Genomic DNA, 19,437 nt, shown 5'->3' with positions numbered 1-19,437 from the left:
CCTTCCGGCCAGGCCGGGGCTCTAGTGACCGCCCTCCCCGGCTCCTCCTGGACCTCGCGGGTCCGGATGACGGCGAGGGAGACGGGAACGGGACGGAGCCGCTTGTATTTAAAATGTTCTTTTTTTATTTGTCGTTTAAAAACAAACTTGGAAGAAGCAAAATTCAAAACTTGCCCTTTGCCTCTTGCAACATAAATTATGTACAGTTCAGAATGATCGCTGATACAAAACATGCCAAGGACAGGGGCGCTGGGGGTGGAGGGAGAGAGGGCGCTTTAAAAAAGGTAATCATTTCATCCGTTGTTACGAAGGACCAACCTTGCTGTACAGGATACACACAACACAAAAGAAAGTCTTCACGGATTCACACTTGTCAGCGATTTATTTTTTTAAAAAGGGGGGGAGGGTCCTGGAGGTGAGGGGGGAGAAGACTGGAAAGGGGAAAACTGAAAATGGAGTATGTGCAAGTGTAAACCAACCCAAAATACAGACACGGGGTGGGGGTGGGGATCCTGATGCAATTTTACAGGCGGGGTACTTAAAAAAAAAAAAAACAACCAACAACCAAAATTCCAACCTTGTAGCTTGGGTCTGAGTTAGTTTATATAAAAATTAAAAACTGTATAAGATTTCTTCACTAAACTACACGACTATTCGGATACCTAGCGCGTATGCTTACAAAGTCTGCCCCGACCCCTTTTCCTAATCCCAGGGCACAAGCCCCAACCAGAGCCTGACTTGCTGAAGCCAACCTCCCTCTCCTGGTAGCCTAGACTTTTTGTTGTTTGTTCTTGGAAAAGGAACATCCAATGGCTTTGGGGGCAGCAGCCCAGTCTCCCCACTGTCTGATTGAATTACAGTGGTTTGTGTGTGTGTGTGTGTGTGTGTGTGTGTTATTAAACATTTGCAGCTTGAAATAGTTGAGGAAGCAGCTTAAAAAAAAAAAAAAACACCTCCCTACCCCCATCAATCTGCAACCCCCCAAATTCAAAAACAAAACAAAAACAAACCTAAAATCACAACAGTGACCGTGCTCCTCCTCCAGCAGTTCTGTCCATCCACCTCCACCGAGCCCACCCCTACACTCCAGACATTTGATTCTTGAAAATATTACAAAATGCCCTTTGCCCACAGCCCCTAGGAGAGAACTGCATATAAGCTTCAACTATGTCCCCATGGCTCCCTACCAGAGAAGGGTCTGGGGTCTCACCCATCCCCTGACCCACCCCTATCCCTAGCCCTAGGAAGAGGTTCAACTGCAGCACAAGCTTGGGCAGAAAGGGAAGGAAAAAGAAGCAGGGAACTCATCACCCTCTGGCTCCCCTGGGGCCAGCTCACTTTTGTGCGTTACAACGTAGTCCAACTATACAACAGGGGGTGAGAATCGCCCAGCCTCTGTACCCCCACCTTACAGCAGTCACAGCCAGGGGGGTGGGGAGGAGGGGGTGAGGAAAAGGGCGGTAGGTTGGGTAATGGAGGGGCTCCCCCACAAGGGGAGCTCCATGTGTCCGCCCCACGTCCCCTACCATTTATAAACTGGTTTTGTAAAAAGAAAATAGATATATTTATATAGAATATATAAAGCACAAAAATTAGTAGTTTTACATTTGCTCTCCCCGGGGGGGGTTGGGGGGAAGAGGGGAGGGTTCTCACCTCCAGCCGGCTCCCCCATGCCCCACAAGACTATGTACAATCCCATGTATAAATAGATAAATACCCCCCACCCTCCCCGCGCTGACACTAAGCTCCCCCACCCCCACATCACCACCCCTTCCCACCAGACCAGCAGCAGTTTGGTGACTGAGGGCAAGTGGGAGCTCCGGGCCACACTCTGCCTCACTGGGTATGGGCATGCCACTCAGGGACTGCCCTCACCCTAGCACCCACCCACCCCATCCAGGGGCTGGAGGGCAAATGGGCTTATGATGGGGCTGGGGAAACAGGAGGCAGATATCCTTCCTGGTCCTAGGTTCAGCACCCCTCCTGCCCCCATGTCCAGATGGAGAAGGGAGGTCCTAGAGCATCTTCATCACCAGCCTCAACCACCATCCCATGCCCGTAATTCAAAACAAAGATGGATTTTTTGTTGTTGTGTTTTTTTTTTTTTTTCTTTTTTCCTCCTCCTAACCCCCTTCCACCCACTCAGAAGAGGGCAGTGAGGTGGGGGAGAGGGTTGGGGCAGCAGGGGGCTTGGAGAGGGTCTCACATTTCAAAACAGCAAAAAATCCAACACTTAAATGAGGTAGGTGTGGGTGCGGGGTCTCCTTGCCCGGCTTGCCTAGCTTGCCCTCCTGGGCGGCTGGGTGCCTCTTTCCCGTTCATGTTGCATTTGTCAGAGTGAAAACAAGGAAACACAACCCACAGAGAGACAGAAACACAGAGGAGAAGAGGGAGACAGAGACAGATCGAGGGGGAAGGGGTGGGGGTGGGGGCGGGGGCAGGACCCGGCAGGCAGGGCCAGGTGTGAGACCCGGCCTTTGGGATTGTCAAGCTTAGTCAAGTCTCTTTGCAGCCTTGAGTTGGGCCGGAGAGGTCGGCGGGAGCAGCAGAGCTGTGAGGCCCGGCCGCACATCCTCCTCCCCTCTCCCTGCTGCCTCCCAGAAGCTTCTGGGTAGTTCCCGGCCCATATCCCCCTCAAACCTGAGATGCCCAATGGCTGCTTCTAGCTGGCCCCTTCTGGAGCTGGGGGCAGAGATGCCAGCCTGGGGGCCAGTGGCGGGGAAGAGAGTTGTCCTTGGTGCCCAGGGGGGGCTTGGCCTAGGGCCCTCTGCCCCAGCTTCCTGCTCCAGGGGCTCCGGTCAGCCGGCAGCCCCAGCCCTGGGTCCTGGCCCTGGCTGCTACCTCTCTCCCCCCTCATCCCTTGCAGGGAAGAGGTTGGGGGTGGGGGGGCTCCCCTGCCTGGTAGCCTCAAAAGCTTCTTAGTTCATCCATTTCCGGCAATTCCAGGCTCCACAGTGGCAGGGGATCTTGTGCTGATCGTCCTCAAAGTCAAACTGATAGTCATAGGTCAGCTGGAAAGAGAAGAGGGCAGAATCAATGCCAGCCTCCAGAGAAAGAGCTGAACTGAGGGTGGTGGCCTTGAAACGTGGCTCCTGGGGGGGTGGAGAGGGGGCCACTGCCACTCAAGATGCTCCCTCTCACCTCCTCTCCTTTGGGGATTCGCCGGCTGGAGATGATGATGATTTTGTCCTCCTTGTCAAAGGTTACAACTTCCGCCACACAGTTAGGGGCACAGGAATGGTTAATGTACCTGGGCGGCAGGACAGAGTCAGGGAGGCCAGGTAACACGAGTTGGGATGACTCTGCTTCCTTGTCGGCCCACCCCCAGAGGGTCACCCTTAGGGACCCCTAGATCCCTCCTTCCTCTCTCACCTGGCAGGGCCTCCGGTCAACGTAGCATCGATCACATGCTCATTGTTAATTCGGAACATGTAGATGCCTCGATTCTAGAAAGGCAGAGGGTGTAGAGGGGCAAGAGAGTGAGACAACAGCAGAGGTGGTGATGGCGAGCTCAGGCAGCAGACTCGGACCATCGGCTCATCTTCCCTTCTTACTCTTCCTTCGTCCTGCCTCTCCCCAACTGCCCTCTGCCCGCTAGGCTGAGCAAGGCCCAAGGCCACGAAGGCCCCTCCGAGGCCAGCCCGTACCTGCTCCTCATAGATTTTCTCCCGCCGGTTGGCCACCTCGTTGCGGATGATGGTGCCAATGTACTCGATGACCATGGTGTGCTTCTCTAGGTCCTTGGCGGCATAGAGCCCCAGGCCCTGGATTCGGGAGCGGGCCAGGTAGACATTGTTCTTCCACTCGGTGCGCAGCCGCCGGTACTGAGACGACTTGGAGTGCACAAACTGCTTGCTGTACGGGGTGCTGGTCTCGCCTGTGAAGGTGCTCTGGTACGCCTTGGACATGCTGGTGCTGTTCAGGGTGTGCGGCCTGGGAGGCGAGACAGTCCGTGACAAGACAGCTCTCCCGCGGACCGCATGCACGCACGCACACACGCACACGGCCTGCCTCTCCTCCCCAGAGAGCAGCACGCTGGTTGGGGGCGTGTGCCGTCTTGGGAGTGGAGTGGAGGCATTGGATCTTGGCTTTTGATGAGACAGCAACTAGCTACAGGGACCCTTCCAACACCCTGGGTGATACAGAGAGCACAGGACGGGAGTGGGAAGTGGGGGCGGGGGGCACCAATTCCCCTACACTGAGCCCGCTCTCCCATTTCCCAACCTTCTACTTCTCCCAGACCCCCGAACCATATCCACAGGCCATGCTTCCCTGGGAGGTATTCCCCCAAGCAGCTCAGGCCTGGAATGTAAGCTCACAGTTTGCTCCAATAGCAGAGTCCCGCCTCCTACACTTACTGGCAGCCCCAAGGATGGGGGCCGTGCCTACCAGTGGGATGGATTTGAATGAAAACTGGCTCTGAAGTCACAACTCCAACACAGGAGCCTTTCCTCTCTTCAGACATAGCATCGGACTCTGCAGATGGCTCAGTGCAGGGGAATGACTGCTGCCTGGCAGATGCCTTCTCACCACCCTAAGGCACCAGCCAAAGTCTCACCCATCCCAGAGCAGTGGTTTTCAAATGTTTTTGGTTGTTTGTTGTCCTCTGTATTTATTTATTTTTAAAATGTCACTGAGTTCTAGTACCGATGAGCTAGATAGAAATGGAGCTCTTCTGGCTGAAACCAATTCGAGGAAGGGGGAGCTACACGGGGAGGGCCAGTTCCGCCCCTCGGCTCATGTGTTCTAGTGTTCTCTGGAACACACAGTTTGAAAACCACTGCTGAAGAGCATCAAGGACTGAGGCTGACTGGGGTAGAGCGTGACACTCTACGACAGCCTGAGGAGCAACAGAAGGTCTTCAAGAGAGCCCTGCTGCCGTGGGTTCTTCCTCCCTCTACCCAGGGACCGAGGTCAGGCCACTGTGGTCCGCAGAAAGAACAGTGAGCCACAAGTCAAGAGGGAAGGTTCTGATCCCGGCTGTGTGACCTTTGTCTAGTCACTTAACCTTCCTGGGTTGTCAGCTTCTCAGCTGTAAGATGGGGGTCATACCACCTGCCCTACCTACCTCATAAGGTTGTTGTGAGGATCAAATGAGATAATGGATGTGAAAACGCTTTGAAAAAAAAAGTATAAAGTGCTATACAAATGTAAGGTTTTATTATTTTTTTTCTAATATATTTCTAGTTGATTATTTTTTGATACCAGTTCAGCCTAGGGAAGGGAAGGGGAGGGGAGGGGGCCCTAACACTCAGGGGGCATCTGAGGTTTGGGAGAATCACAGCCCCCCTCCCCCCAAAAATAAAACAGGAGAAGGGGAGGTCACTGGATCCCTTGCACATGCCAGACAACTTCACCAGTGTTACCCAGAACCTCCCCAACAGCTACTCCCAGGGTGCCTGAGATGAGTCTGTCCTCGACTTTAGCCGACCCCACACTACGGAGAGGCTTGGGGAGGAGGAAAGGGTACCCTCTGACATCTGAGCACCCTCTAGTCAAAAGACCTGGAGTTCCCCTGGTTTCTCCTAAGGGAACTATGACCTCTGACCCCAAACTCTCCTAATTGGTCAGAGGGACCCTGCCAACCTTCACACCCACATATCCCTTGGCCCCAGCCCTACAAGCTCACCGTTTGTAGTGTGTGAGGATTTTAGGCTCTGAGCGGGCACAGCCTGTGGGGTTGATCATGAGTGGCAGCTCCATCAGGGGGTGACGTCCATAGCGGAATAAATAGTTCTGACAGTTCTCCACTCCAGGCAGCTGTAGGCACAGATCGTGCTCACCTCAGCCCGAGCACTTGGGGACAGGACCAGAGGTGCCCAGTGCCCGGATGGCGCCCAGCCCCCGGCCCTTGCTTACTGATTCAGCTATGCGAAGCACAGCGTGCACCGTTAGCCCAAAGAGCTCTTCGCCTTTCAGGTACTCGGGGAAGAGCCGCAGCATGTCAGCCTCTTTTCGCATGGCAGCCACCGGCTCGATGATGCGATTCCACACGGCTAAGAGGCAAAGACAGCACCTTTCAGAGGCAACTTCTGCTTACTGATCCCACAGCCTGGCCCCATCCACACACACAGCTGTGCCTTGTAGCCTTTAGCCTGCATGCCTCCCTGTCACAAAGGTGTGTGGGTCTACAGAGCTGCCACTTGTCCTCCACCTGCAGCCCCGAGTCCAACTCTCCCTCCACAAGCTAGGAGACTGTCAAGCCTGGAGGAACCACCAGAGAGCCCAGTACCCAGAGGCACAAACCCAGGAAACAGGGACATAGCACAGGCCTCAGGCCTTGCTGAGAGTCAGAACAGCCATGTTTTGGAGTTGGACTCAGGTTCCAGTACTGGCCAAGGGACTAAGTCAAATAGTTTCTCTCTCCCTAAATTATCTTTAATGTACTTATCGGACAGAGACAGTCAGAAATCAAGATGCAAGGGGGAGATAGAGAGGAAGAGAGACAGACAGACAGACACCTGCAGCCCTGCTTCACCAGTCCCAAAGCTTTCCCCCTGCAGGTGGTAACTGGGGGGCTCAAATCCGGGTCCTTGCACATTGTAACATGTGCGCTCAACCAGGTGTACCACCAGTGGGCCCCAATAGTTACATATCTTTCTTTCTTTCTTTTTTTTTAAGATTTTATTTATTTATTAATGAGAAAGACAGGAGGAGAGAGAAAGAACCAGTCATCACTCTGGTACATGTGCTGCCGGGGATTGAACCCAGGACCTCAAGCTTGAGAGTCCAATGCCTTATCACTGCTCCACCTCCTGGACCACGTTATATATCTTTCTAAGACTTAGTTTCTTTATGTATAAACCGACCATAACAGTAGCACTTACCTATAGGGGGTCATGAACAAAATAATCTATATTAACCACTATGGAAACTGTTATTTTTGTCACTAACAATAAAACTAAGTATCAAAAGAATTCTACTCAGGGAAAAGCAAACATAAGGAACTCAAGATTACAATCAATTGGGGGGCTAGGAAGTGGTGCACCTTGTTAAGAGCAGATGTTATTATGTGCAAGGACCCAGGTTCAAGCCCCTACTCCCCACCTGCAGGGTGAATACTTCATGAGTGGTAAAGTGGGTGTGCAAGTGTCTCTCTCTCTGCCTCTCTGTCTCCCCCCTCCCTTCTCAATCTCTCTCTGTCTCTGTCCTATCAAGTATAATAGAAAGAAAGAAAGAAAGAGGGAGCCGGGCGGTAGTACAGCGGGTTAAGCACACATGGCATGAAGCGCAGGGAGCGGCATAAAGATCCCCGTTCAAGCTCCCGGCTCCCCACCTGCAGGGGAGTCGCTTCACAGGCGGTGAAGCAGGTCTGCAGGTGTTTATCTTTCTCTCCCCATCTCTGTCTTCCCCTCCTCTCTCCATTTCTCTCTGCCCTGTCCAACAACAATGACAGCAATAACAATAACTACGACAACGATAAGCAAGGGCAACAAAAGGGAAAAAAAAAATCAAAAAATCAAAAAAAAAAAAAAAAAAAGAGGGAGAAAAGGGGAGGGACTAGGTGATGCACCTGGTTGAGCGCATGTGTCACAGTGTGTAAGGACCTGGGTTCAAGCCCCCATCCTCACCTGCAGGGGAAAGCTTCATAAGTGGTAAAGAAGAGCTGCAGGTGTCTCTTTTTTTTTTTTTGCCTCCAGGGTTATTGCTGGGGCTCAGTACCTGCACCATGAATCCACCGCTCCTGGAGGCCATTTCCCCCCCCTTTTGTCACCCTTGTTGTTTATCACTGTTGCTACTGCTGTCATTGTTGCTGGATAGGACAGAAAGAAATTGAGGAAGGAGGGGAAGACAGAGAGGGGGAGAGAAAGACAGACACCTGCAGACCTGCTTCACCGCCTGTGAAGCGACTCCCCTGCAGGTGAGGAGCCGGGGGCTCTTATTCATTTTCCCTTTTGTTGCCCCTGTTGTTTTTCATTGTTGTTGTAGTTATTATTGTTGTTGTTGTTACTGATGTCGTTGTTGTTGGATAGGACAGAGAAATGGATAGAGGAGGGGAAGACAGAAAGGGAGAGAGAAAGATACGACACCTGCAGATCTGCTTCACCACCTGTGAAGTGACCCCCCTGCAGGTGGGGAGCCGGGAGCTTGAATTGGGATCCTTATGCCGGTCCTTGCGCTTTGTGCCACCTGCACTTAACCCGCTGTGCTACCGCCCGACTCCTTCTTTTTTTTTTTTTAATATTTATTTATTCTCTTTTGTTGCCCTTGTTTTTTTATTGCTGTAGTTATTACTGTTGTTGGATAGGACAGAAAGAAATAGAGAGGAGGGGAAGATGGGGGTGGGGGGGAAGAGAAAGATAGACACCTGCAGACCTGCTTCACTGCTTATGAAGTGACTTCCCTGCAGGTGGGGAGCTGGAGGCTCGAACGGGGATCCTTACGCTGATCCTTGCGCTTCGTGCCATGTGTGCTTAACCCGCTGAGCTACCGCCGACTCCCACTCTCTATCTCCCCCTTCCTCTCAATTTCTGGCTGTCTCTGTCCAATAAATAAATAAAGATAATTTTAAAAGAAAGGGATAAATGGTTTCAAGGAGCAGGAAGTAGTGAACTGCTAATACTGGCAGTGAGGCCTAGCGATAACCCTGATGGCAAAAAAAAAAAAAAAAAAAAAAAATTGGTTGGTTGAGTCAGATGACAGAATGTGTCTCTCAGAACTCTTAGTTCCAATGCATATAAAAAGAGGAGCAAAAATACGTAATATGAAATTAGAGCAACAAAGTAGCTTCAAATACAAGGAACTTTAAGATGACTGAGAAGCTAAAACAGTTTCTCTGGGGATCATCCAGACTTCCCGAGGTGGGGGAGGAAGCTGCTTCCAAGCGCCTGCGGCTCTCTTCTGAGTACTGTAAAGGTGACTCCAGGAGGACCCTGCCCAATTCCAAACGACCGCCTCAAGGGCCCAGTGCTCACCCTGGGGAGACGCGTCCGTGAAGACCAGGTCCTCCAGGCCCTGCTCAACGACTTTGATCATGAACTCCGGCCGCCCGTTGTTCTCGCCGATGGAGCAGCGGTAGCAGCAGCGGCGGTTGTTGGTGCGGAGACTCCAGTAGATGCGCGTGGCCTCATAGCCCACGGGGTAGAGGGCGGTGGCACTGTGGAAGTCGGCCATCTGGTGGGGCAGCAGCTGCCCGATGGCATGGAACACGAGGCCCCCCACGCGGAACATGTGCAGCCGCTCTCCCCGCTGGATGATGCTGGCAATCTGCTTCACCTCATCCCGCTCGATGTACACCCGCCGGAAGACAGCGAAAGAACTCAGCTCCTGCTCGCAGGGCCCCTTGATCTTATGCATCGGACACAGCATGGTCTTGTCCTTAAAGAACATGCACTTGGTGCGGATGGCACAGGCAAAGTGGTAGACGTTGGGGCAACGCATGCGATTGCAGCTGCTGGTAGCACCAGTGCGCTGGCACAGGGAGCACTTGGTTAGCAGTCCTCGGTGCAGGGCGACCTCCACATTCATCAGGGCCCCCCCCTGGGTCTCATAGACCTCTGTGGACCACAGGGCACAGTTGAGGTGCACCCACAGGTCCAAGTCCAGGTTCAGCAGGCGGGCAGGCCCGTCGGTGGCCCCGTCACCCTCCTCGTGGCAGAAGCAGCAGCGCCGCATGTCTCGGGGCACCTTGTCGGGTCGCAGGGCGGTGCCAAGCTGTTCCATGAACTCTGCCACTTCCCGCTCGTCCTCTTGCCGCCCACCGCCCTTCTGGATGGTCAGCAGCAGCCGCAGTCGCTTCCAGCGCACCCCTTTCCACTTTTTGAGACGAGGGGGCCGGGAATCGTCACTTTCTTCAGGGGGTCGGGCCCGGGGCTTGGGCCTGGCTGCCTCAGGGGATGAGGCCAGTGGCAGAGGTGAGGGGAGTGGTGGCTCAGTCGAAGGTTCAACTGGGAGTTCAACCATGGGCTCAGCAGGGGGGCTGGCAGGAGAGGGTGCCAAAGGGGATGGGGGTGGGGAGGGCTCTTCAGGAGGCGGAGCAGAGAGCTGTCGCACGTCCAGGTTGGAGACGTTGTAGGTGTAGCTGTGCTGGGTGGGCGGCTCAGGGGCGGGGCTCTCCTGTGGGGAGGCGCACAACCTGTGTCACTGGTGCCAGCTCCTCACTTTGCCAGTCCATCACACTCCCAAAGAAGCCCTCTGTCTTCTTTGCCCTAGCCACACCTCTGTCCTGACATCCACCCTTTCTCTCCCCAGACTCACCTGTTTCAGGAGGCTCAAGATGTCCAGCTGGCTTTTGAGGGTATAGCCAGGCAGCACTGCATCAAACTGCTTCAGCCAATCTGGGCCAGCTTCGAGGTTCTTGCCTCCCAGGCCCTTTTCTTTCCCACCTGTAGGAAGGAAAGAAGGAAGGAAGGAAGGAAGGAAGGAAGGAAGGATGGATGGAAGGAAGGAAGGAAGGAAGGAAGGAAGGTCTCCCAGCATTATTCCCCCCAGGTCCCAAAGAATTTTCCTGTCCCAACTCACCAGGGCCTTCAGCTTCCCCCTTCTTAGGCCCAGTGCCCACTCGGGCAGGGCTCTCAGGGAACAGCACCTCGTAGGAGCTGGGGATCTTCATGCTTAGCAGCTCTGCCACTGCCACCATCACACCATTCAGGTTCTGCCAGAGCAGAAAGGGGAAGGGGACGCCGTGTTAAGTCTGTGGAGCGAGCACTACCACAAGCCTGGTGAGGGTGGACAAGAACACAGCTCCTCCCAGCAGCCCCTCTGCCCTCTGGCGGCCAGCTCTTCTCTCACTCCGGGGCATAACGGGGAGCTGTGCTCTCAGTGTCCTGTGGGAGCTAAGTTCAGAAAACGAAGCACACTATTGCCACAACTTAATCTCTCATGTGATTTTAAATGGGATTTCCAATTTTCTTTCCTTCTTTCCTTCCACCAGATCAGCTCTGGTTTATGGTAGTGTGGGGGATTGAACCTGGGACTTTGGAGACTCAGACATGAGTTTCTGTGCATAAGCATTATGCTTTGCTATCTATCCCCACCCCAGATTTCCCATTTTCTTTGATCATAAAACCCTGTTGACAGTTGGTGGTGGTGGGGGAATTCTGCTAAAACTGGGAATTTTTGGTATCATGGCACTGGTCACATGAGGCATTGTCCTTACTTACTGACTTGTCTTTACCACTGGACTATGAGCCCCTGGGAAGTAAGGACCCCAATCCTACAGACTCTAGCCCCACCTTCCACACATATTAGGTCCTTATCACACAGTTTTGAATGATGAAGCTTACCCAGGCCAGTTCTAAGACCTGCCCTCTGACAGTGTCCTCTCACCTCAAGGCACCCCTCAGACGCACCTTGGCTGCAGCGGCAGAGACCGTCAGCATGACTGACACCTCACTCCCTTTGCCTTTTTCCCAATTTGTGGCAGGCAGCTTTCCAGGGGCCTCCAGGTCCAGGGCTCCGTAAGGTTTGGTATCTGGGAAGACTGAACAAGGAGGGAGCACTGTCAGTTCCAGCTGCCCTTCTCCCTCTGCCTCTGATAATCCAGACCTGGCCCAGGCCCCCAGAGTAGTCCTTACCAGGTATGCTGGCTCGAGGAATGATGGGGATGACAGGGGAGAGGGCCCGGTCATCCTGTTCCCACCGGCCTGAGCCCAGTTGAGGGAAACGAGGGGCCTCCTCCCCCAGGACGCTCTCAGGGGACGAAGCTGGCACAATGCTGTCAGGAGAATCACTGTCCTCATCACTCTCCATCCTGTGGTCCACAAACAGACACTGGTTGCTGCTGCCCTGCAGCTACCCCCGCCCAAATCTAGAGATTAGTAGCCGGTATTTGTCTTTTTGGGATCTCAGACCTAGGAGTCTGGTTCTCTACCTGTTGTCCTACCTCCCAGGCCACTAGAAATCTGCCACAGGCCAAAAGCGAGGCAACCTGAGCCCATTTCCATTGCTCCTCCCCATCCCTACCTGACATCTTCAGTTTGATTGTGGGGGGGTGTAGGCAATGCGGCCAGCAGGTCTAGACTCTTCACCTCGGAAGCATCTGAGGGAGAGATAGAGAGTCAGGCTGCGGGTGGTCAGAGGATGGTGCTCTCTCCCATGCTGCAGGCTGAGCTATCATGATGTGATCTACCCATCCAGCCATCTGCTTGCTTGGGGCAAATGAGCTACATCCCTTGAGCCTTGCTGGTGAGCCAAGTCCTGGGCTGTAGGTACAGACTTCATCTTTAGTCTTTTCAGGAAACTACAGGGTGGGTATTTCATCTCAAACTCACAAGTCAACCCAGTAACCTGGCTGGAGCACCACAGCTAAATGAATACAGGAAGCAGGAAACAAACCCAGCGCTCACTTTAGTTCTATGCCTACAAAAGCAAGGTTGCTTCGGATGGACAAAAGCTTCATTAAGGCTCTTCCTGCCACCCACTGCTCTTGCTCCAGACTCCAGAGGTCATCCTTGCCCCAGGTCAGTCAGTTCTCAAGAGAGCTTCTCCATCTTTTTTTTTTTTTATATCTATTTTCCCTTTTGTTGCCCTTATTTTTTTGTTGTTGTTGTTGTTGTTGTAGTAGTTATTATTGTTGTTATTGTTGATGTCGTTGTTGGAAAGGACAGAGAGAAATGGAGAGAGAGGGAGAAGGTAGAGAGGGGGAGAGAAAGACAGACACCTGCAGACCTGCTTCACTGCCTGTGAAGCGACTCCCCTGCAGGTGGGAGCCAGGGGCTCGAACCGGGATCTTTATGCCAATCCTTGTGCTTCGCACCACGTGCGCTTAACCCGCTGCGCTACCGCCCGACTCCTGAGCTTTTCCATCTTAAGTAACCAGTTGTGTACACAGAGCAGCACGTAACCCACCCACTCTAAACTGTGTGACAGGGTGCACCAACTGGCTGGGACCTGAGCCGCAAAGCCCCACCAGAGAAGGAGAGGCCCCCCCCCTTGCTCCTGACTTACCCCTCAGTGTCCCTTCAGTCTCCCGGGCAGAGGTGGCATCCTTGGGGTGCTCCCCCAGTTCCTCAGATGCAGTGACACCATTGACCATCTTCTGCTGCACCGATGGGGGTGGGGTGGGGGGCAGCGACGAGGGTGGTGTCGGCGGGTTACTCAGGTTATTCTGGGGGTGGGGTGGGGTGTTGTGTGCAAGAAGGCACAGGGAGACTGACACGATCTCCTGGCCCCACACAACATTAGCGATTCCCTCAGTTCTCCTGCTCCCACCCTCCCCAAGAACCTCACCAACCCTGCAAGGTATCGTCCCTTTTCTGACCTTGGTAAGCAGCTGGGAATAGTAGTCAGGGCCAGTGGACAAGGCACCACTTCCAAAGGCCCCCCTCAGCTGGCACTGCCCACTGATTGGGCTGCCACTGCCAAAGGGAGCAAAGAGGCTGAAGTTGGCGGTGACGGTAGGCTCCGTCAGGGGCAGCAGGGACAGCTCCTAGAAGGGCCCAGACAACGTGGTCACAAACCTGCAGGGTGGATTTCTCTGCCACTGTATAGCTGGGGACCAGGGTGTCCCCTATCCTGGGATGGGACCAGGGAATTGGCTCCTGGAGATTACCTGTTTCAGCTGTTTCAGCAGTGCCTCGCTGGCCCTGACCCCATCCTCCTTCCGCAACTTCTTTCTCGAGCTCACCAACCTGTCGCTTGCCTTTTGCACCCGCTTGGGCTTCGGTGTCAAAGGCTTCCTTGCTGCTGTGTCCTAAGGCAGACAAACCTACAGTGAAGGCTGCTGTCCTCAGCGCATCTGACCCAGATCAGCTCACTCTGCCTGTGGGCTCCAGGCAGCTCACACATGCGCTAGAATACTCACCTCCTTGTTACTGTGAGGACCCTGCAGTTTCTGCTCCAGCCCAGCCAACTTGCTGTCAATATGCCCATTGATCTCAGCGCGCAGGCCCTCAGGCCCCCGCCCAGTGTTAAGCTGTACATTCTTTGCCCGTAGTAGCTTCTGCAAAAGCAGATGCCCAGCCTCTGAGCGGGGGCCTGCCAGCAAGAGGTGGTTGCTGGTACCCGGTGCCCCTACTGGCTCTCCATTGGCTTCCCTCTTCACTGCCTGGGCTCCAAGGGCACACGGTTCTTCCCGAGGCTCCTGCTTGATGCTGAGGCTGGGTGCTTCAGGCACCACCTGGCCATTCACCTGCTCCAGATGTCCAGGTACCATGCTGCTCTGGTCTGGCTTCTGGGCTTCTACTAGGTTATCGGGGGGGTCCCAAGGTCCCAGCCCTTTGCCAAAAAAGGTATCTGCAAGCTGGGCAGCAGCAGGGGAGACCCGCCCAGGAGGCATCTCCAAGGGCGGCCCCTGGGGTTTGGGGGTCCCTGGCTGGTTGGGGGTGAGCTGGGTGTCAGAGGGGAGCTGTGAGTTTGGGGAAGGTAATTGTGAGGAAGGTCTCTTTGGCTCTTGGGGGCTGGATGGTGGAAGTGTGGGATGGACAGGGCCAAGGACTGGTCCTGTGGATAAGGCTCCTTGTGGGGCAGGGAGCCGGGGTGGGCCCTGAGATCGAAGCCCTGCCCCTAGCTCTTGGAGGGGGCCTGTCTGGGGTCCAGGAAAGCCTCCAAGTTGGGGTTGGCGGCCTAGGAGGCCCTGGAGGGGAGAGGGCTGGGTCACAGTCTCTGGGTAGGGTGGGGCCTGGCGTACTGCCTGGCTCTGCTGCTGCTGCTGCTGCTGCAGCTGCCGCTGCATGAGGAGTGCCTGCAGTTGCTGCTGCTGCTGTGGACTCAAGTGCCGCAGCTGTGGGTTTTTGGCAAGGACTCCTTGGAGCTGTGCTCGAAGTTGACCCACTGTGGACATGACACCAACTCCAGGCAGGCCCTGTGGGGCAGGTCCTGGTTTGGCAGGCGGCGGTCCTATATTGTTTTGCACAGGCCGCTCTAGTCCAAGGGGCTGTTGGGAACCCAGAAGGTTCTGGGTCATAGATCCAGGCTGTTCCCCTAAGGAAACAGAAGAGTGGGCCAATAGGTGGGGCACAGATGAGACCTCAGAAGAGGATCCGCTGCCAGTTTGCCCATGGTTTCCCACAGCTGCTGTGTGAAGCAAGTTAACTTGCTGCTGCTGCTGCTGCTGCTGCTGCTGCTGCTGCTGTTGTTGTTGTTGTCCTGGGAGCCTCAATGGTGGCTGCAGTTGCACAGAGTTGGGCTGAGCCTGGGCCTGGGGTTGGACAAGCACGAGCTGTGAATCCCCAGAAAGTGACGGTTTTACCTCCCCTGGTTCAGTGGCCACTGACTCAGGTATAGGCCCTACTGCTAATGGCCCTCCCTGAAGAGTAGCGGGTCCCTCAGTGACCTCTGGTGGAAGGGGTGTTTCTACAATGCTTTGATCCTTGCCCATTAGCAGAAGGGTTGAGCCCAGGGCTACAGGGTTAGAGAAGTGTTGAAGAGGCTTAGCTGGCATGCCAGGGCCAAGTGTCACCTGCTGCTGCTGCTGCTGTTGCTGCTGCTGCTGCAACTGCTGCTGCTGTGGAGATAATAAAGTTCGACCCTGGTTCAAGAGGCCCATCTGCTGTTGCTGCTGCTGCTGCTGAAACTGCTGCTGTTGCAGTTGTTGTTGCTGTTGAAGTTGCTGCTGCTGCTGCTGAAGTTGCTGTTGTTGAAACTGCTGCTGCTGCTGCTGCTGCTGTTGAAGCTGCTGCTGCTGCTGCTGAAGCTGTTGCTGTTGCAGTTGCTGTTGCTGCTGTTGAAGGTGCTGCTGCTGCTGCTGCAGCTGCTGCTGCTGTTGGAGCTGCTGGTGAAGCTGCTGTTGTTGCTGAAACTGTTGCTGCTGCAGCTGCTGCTGTTGCTGAAGCTGTTGCTGCTGTTGTTGCTGCTGCTGAAGTTGCTGCTGTTGTTGCTGTTGTTGTTGTTGCTGCTGCTGTTGCTGAAGCTGCTGTTGTTGCTGCTGCTGCTGTTGCTGAAGCTGCTGTTGCTGAAACTGTTGCTGCTGCTGAAGCTGCTGCTGCTGTAAGGAGCCCATGGGTTGGGTGTTCAGTTTGGGCTGCCCACTGTGTGTAATTAGACCCTGTTGAAGATGTGAAAGTCCTGCCATAGATCCCTGTTGTTGGTGCTGCTGGGATGCAACCAGCCGGTGTCCCATCAGGCCCTGACCTTGCTGTGCCAGCTGGGGAGAACTCAGCACCCGGGATGGGGTCAGAAGCACCTGTCTGTGAGGGCCCTGTGGGCCCAAAGTTCCAGGGTGCTGCTGCTGCTGCTGCTGCAACACTGCCACCTGAGCAGGGCCCAACATCCCCTGGGGCCCCTGAGGTGGTTGGGGGGACAGCTGCTGGACTAAGAGACCTTGATGGCTGCTGGGAGGCAGAAGCCCCTGGGGCTTAGAACCCAGAGCCTGGTTCACCTGTACCCCTGGGCCCTGCTGCTGTTGCTGCTGGATTGCCACCTGTCCAAGGAGGTGGTGCTGCTGCTGCTGCTGCTGCTGCTGCTGTAGTTTCTGGGCCAGTTGCATACGTTGCTGTTGCAGCTGCAGCTGCCTTTCCTGTAAAAGCCTCGATTCAGGTCCCAGGCCTCGAAGAGCAAGGTTGCCAGGGAAAAAGCCCCCTGAAGGGCCTGCTAGGGGTCCAGGCCCACCAGAATGTTGCTGTTGTTGCTGTTGGGCCAGGGCTGTGTTAAGGAATGGGCCACCGGGCTGTCCAGGGAGTGCCATGCTGCCTGGAGGCAGGCGAAGACCTCCAGGTTGGCCACCGGGGGGCCCTTGTGGTGGCTGCAAGCCATGGCCAGGGAGAAGCTGGCCAGGGAGCTTAGTGAGCAGCCGGGGGCTCTGGGAAGGGCTAAGGGCCAGTACTGCAGAGTGCTGCTGTTGCTGCTGTTGTTGCTGTTGCTGCTGCTGCTGCTGCTTATTCCGGTATTCTGCCATAAGATTAGTGTGTTCCTTCTGCTGCTTCCGGACCTAACACAGAGGCCACAGAGGTCAGCCTGGAGCCTACCCACCCATGCCATTCCTCCCCCCCAAGCTCCTTGCTGCGAGACAGAAGCTTATTTTCCCCTACCTGATCCAGCTGCTTCTGGATCTTGCTCTGTTGTTCGGTAACAAGCTTGAGTTTCTCAGCATCAGCCTCTGGGAACTCTCGGCCAGCCTTTTTGGCAGTGCGCTGCTTGGCACATAGTGCCTTCCGGGACTTGCGGTGCACACCAATCTGCTCCTCTAGCACCTTCAGTTGCATCTGCAGGAGCTGCTGGGTGTGGAACAACCACTCCTCATACTGCTGCTGGTCAGCCTCATCTGGAAAAGGAAGCAAGGTGTCAGACATGCAGAAAGGTGATTCCAAGCCCTCTTCCTCAACACGCAGACCATTTCCTGGCCCTCTCCAGTCCTATACTCACTGATCACTCCCTGGGCAAAGGTGGGTGGATTGGGACGAGGTTGAGACGGGTCTCCAGTGCTCCGATCCTGTGATGAGAGAGACTGCTAAGGGAGGCTGTTGTTTCACCCCTTCCAAGGAAGGATGGCTTGAAGTCACAGGACACACATTCCCATCCCCTGCCCACTGACCTACCTGCCCACTCCGAGCTGCCACATGGTTTTGCAGATCACTTCCAGGTCCCCCCGAGAGCCTCTGGGCTAGGAGGGACACTTGCTGCCTGGAGTTTGCCAAAGTACAGAGGTAAGTAAAGTCGGTGATGGAAAAAGTTGAAAAGCAAAGAGATAGAATAGGATGGGGGCCAGGAAGGAGTGGGTCTGGGGAAAGCAAAAGGTTACCACCCCACCCCACCCTCAATACACACCCCAAGCCACCAAGTCTTACCTGTTCATACCAGGTGCCACTCCTATGCTACCCTGAGCCATCACCTTCTTGATGCCTTTCAAAGCCACCATCTTGGCCTTTGCAATGGGGTCAATGATATCTTCGGCAGCGAATTTGTCCAGGTCTAGAAAAGGAAGAGTAAAGTGAACTGAGTACTACGGTCAGTGCTCCATTCCACATCAGCTGTTTCTTCTTGCACCCGCCACCAATCAACCAAGCTGAATGCTGGCTGGTATGGCACACGGAATGGCACACGGAGAGACCAATGGACTAGGAGCCGGGCAGCTTTATCATATGGCAAAGTAAGCAAACTATCCAAGTGAGCTAGTCTGCCAACACTTGCAGTGCCAAGAAAAGGTGTGTACTGCGTCGGTATTTCAATGTCATTTCACATCCTTGAGCCTCAGTTTACTTCTCGCTTCATAAAGGTCATGAGCCTCTTATGAAGTTATTGGTACGAGTGCAGTGGGCTACTTGGCAAGAATCTAAGTACACTTCATAGATTAGAAAGCATTCTTTATGCGGGGTCAGGTGGTGGCACACATGCTTGAGCGCACACATTACAGTATACAAGGACCCTGGTCGCCACCTGCAGAGGGAAAGCTTTATGAGTGGTGAAGCAGGACGGCAAGTATCTGTCTCTCTCTTTCTCTCTCTCTATATATATATATACACACACACATATTTATATATATATATATATATATATATATATATATATATATCCTCCTCTCCTCTCAATTTCTATTTTACCCAATAATAAGTAAATTTTAAATGTATATTTAAAAAGAAAGCAAGCACTCTTTTTAAGTGGTGTTCTGAGAACAACTAGTACTGTCCAACAACCCAAAGTATTGAGTGTGCTATAGCCCTAGCTACCAAAGCTCCTGGGATATGCTGTGTGCTGCCTACCTACCTGCCCACCTGTCCAGAAAAAGAAAAATAAGCCCCACCAAAAGCTAATTCTGAGCCCAGTCCTCATTACAATAAAGGAAGCTTTGGTGGTGCTATAGTGTCTTCCTCTCTCTCTCTCTCTCTCTGAAGTCAGTTTGGAACAATGAGGCCCTGGCAATGACAAAAATTACACAGAGCAGTAAAAATACATAGAGCCAGTAAAATAGGTCATCTGGATAGTGTACTTCCTTTGCCATATGCACCACCTAAGTTAGAGTCAGGCCTCTATCACACTGGAAGAAGCTTTTTTTCCCTTTTTTTTTTTTTTTGCCTCCAGGGTTATTGCTAAGGCTCGGTGCCTGCACTACGAATCCACTGCTCCTGGAGGCCATTTTTCCCACTTTGTTGCCCTTGTTGTTATTATTGTGGTCTTTTTTTTCTTTCTTTTTTATGCCTCCAGGGTTATCTCTGGGCCTTGGTACCTGTACTATGAATGCTCTGCTCCTGGTGGCTATTTTTTCTCTTTTGTTCACCTTGTTCTTTATCATTCTGTTGTTGCTATTATTGTTGTTGTTGGATAGGACAAAGTGAAATCAAAAAAGATGGGGAAGACAGAGAGGGAGAGAGAAAGAGACACCTGCAGACCTGCTTCACTACTTGTGAAGCGACCCCCCTGCAGGTAGGGAGTTGGGGGCTCGAACTGGGATCCTTACACCAGTCCTTGCTCTCCACACTATATGTGCTCAACCCAGCGCCCCGGAGGATGCATTTGGTGTCCTGGTACCTTCCCCTCTCTGTGTGTCTATCTATCTGAAGAAAGTCAGTCTGGATCAGTGAAATCCCATGACAATAGTAAATAAATAAAATACTGATCCTCAGC

The 19,437-nt window shown here is 53.7% G+C and overlaps 1 protein-coding gene across 17 annotated transcripts in view; it reads right to left on the bottom strand.

Annotated features, from left to right (window-relative positions):
• Nucleotides 1–102: 102 nt before the first annotated feature.
• KMT2D (lysine methyltransferase 2D) overlaps nt 103–19,437 on the bottom strand; it is a 48,654-nt gene continuing 29,319 nt past the window's right edge. For 12 of the 17 annotated variants that reach the window (XM_060195421.1, XM_060195432.1, XM_060195426.1 and 9 more), the window contains 21 exons: nt 17,664–17,787; nt 17,415–17,499; nt 17,242–17,308; nt 16,908–17,140; nt 13,745–16,807; nt 13,493–13,633; nt 13,202–13,369; nt 12,889–13,048; nt 11,905–11,980; nt 11,517–11,692; nt 11,292–11,422; nt 10,462–10,594; nt 10,198–10,325; nt 8,916–10,056; nt 5,860–5,996; nt 5,630–5,760; nt 5,069–5,116; nt 3,648–3,933; nt 3,373–3,446; nt 3,142–3,250; nt 103–3,011 (listed from right to left, as the gene is read on the bottom strand). In XM_060195421.1, the coding sequence (XP_060051404.1) occupies nt 2,919–3,011; nt 3,142–3,250; nt 3,373–3,446; nt 3,648–3,933; nt 5,069–5,116; nt 5,630–5,760; nt 5,860–5,996; nt 8,916–10,056; nt 10,198–10,325; nt 10,462–10,594; nt 11,292–11,422; nt 11,517–11,692; nt 11,905–11,980; nt 12,889–13,048; nt 13,202–13,369; nt 13,493–13,633; nt 13,745–16,807; nt 16,908–17,140; nt 17,242–17,308; nt 17,415–17,499; nt 17,664–17,787 (6,704 nt within the window). In that variant the 3' untranslated portion in view covers nt 103–2,918. The remainder of the gene's footprint in view (nt 3,012–3,141; nt 3,251–3,372; nt 3,447–3,647; nt 3,934–5,068; nt 5,117–5,629; nt 5,761–5,859; nt 5,997–8,915; nt 10,057–10,197; nt 10,326–10,461; nt 10,595–11,291; nt 11,423–11,516; nt 11,693–11,904; nt 11,981–12,888; nt 13,049–13,201; nt 13,370–13,492; nt 13,634–13,744; nt 16,808–16,907; nt 17,141–17,241; nt 17,309–17,414; nt 17,500–17,663; nt 17,788–19,437) is intronic. The other 5 variants (XM_060195428.1, XM_060195437.1, XM_060195436.1 and 2 more) reach the window with 3 other exon arrangements.

This window comes from Erinaceus europaeus, chromosome 7 (assembly GCF_950295315.1).
Source record: "Erinaceus europaeus chromosome 7, mEriEur2.1, whole genome shotgun sequence".
NCBI classification, from domain to species: domain Eukaryota; kingdom Metazoa; phylum Chordata; class Mammalia; order Eulipotyphla; family Erinaceidae; genus Erinaceus; species Erinaceus europaeus.
This window is presented reverse-complemented; position numbering and strand designations above follow the sequence as displayed.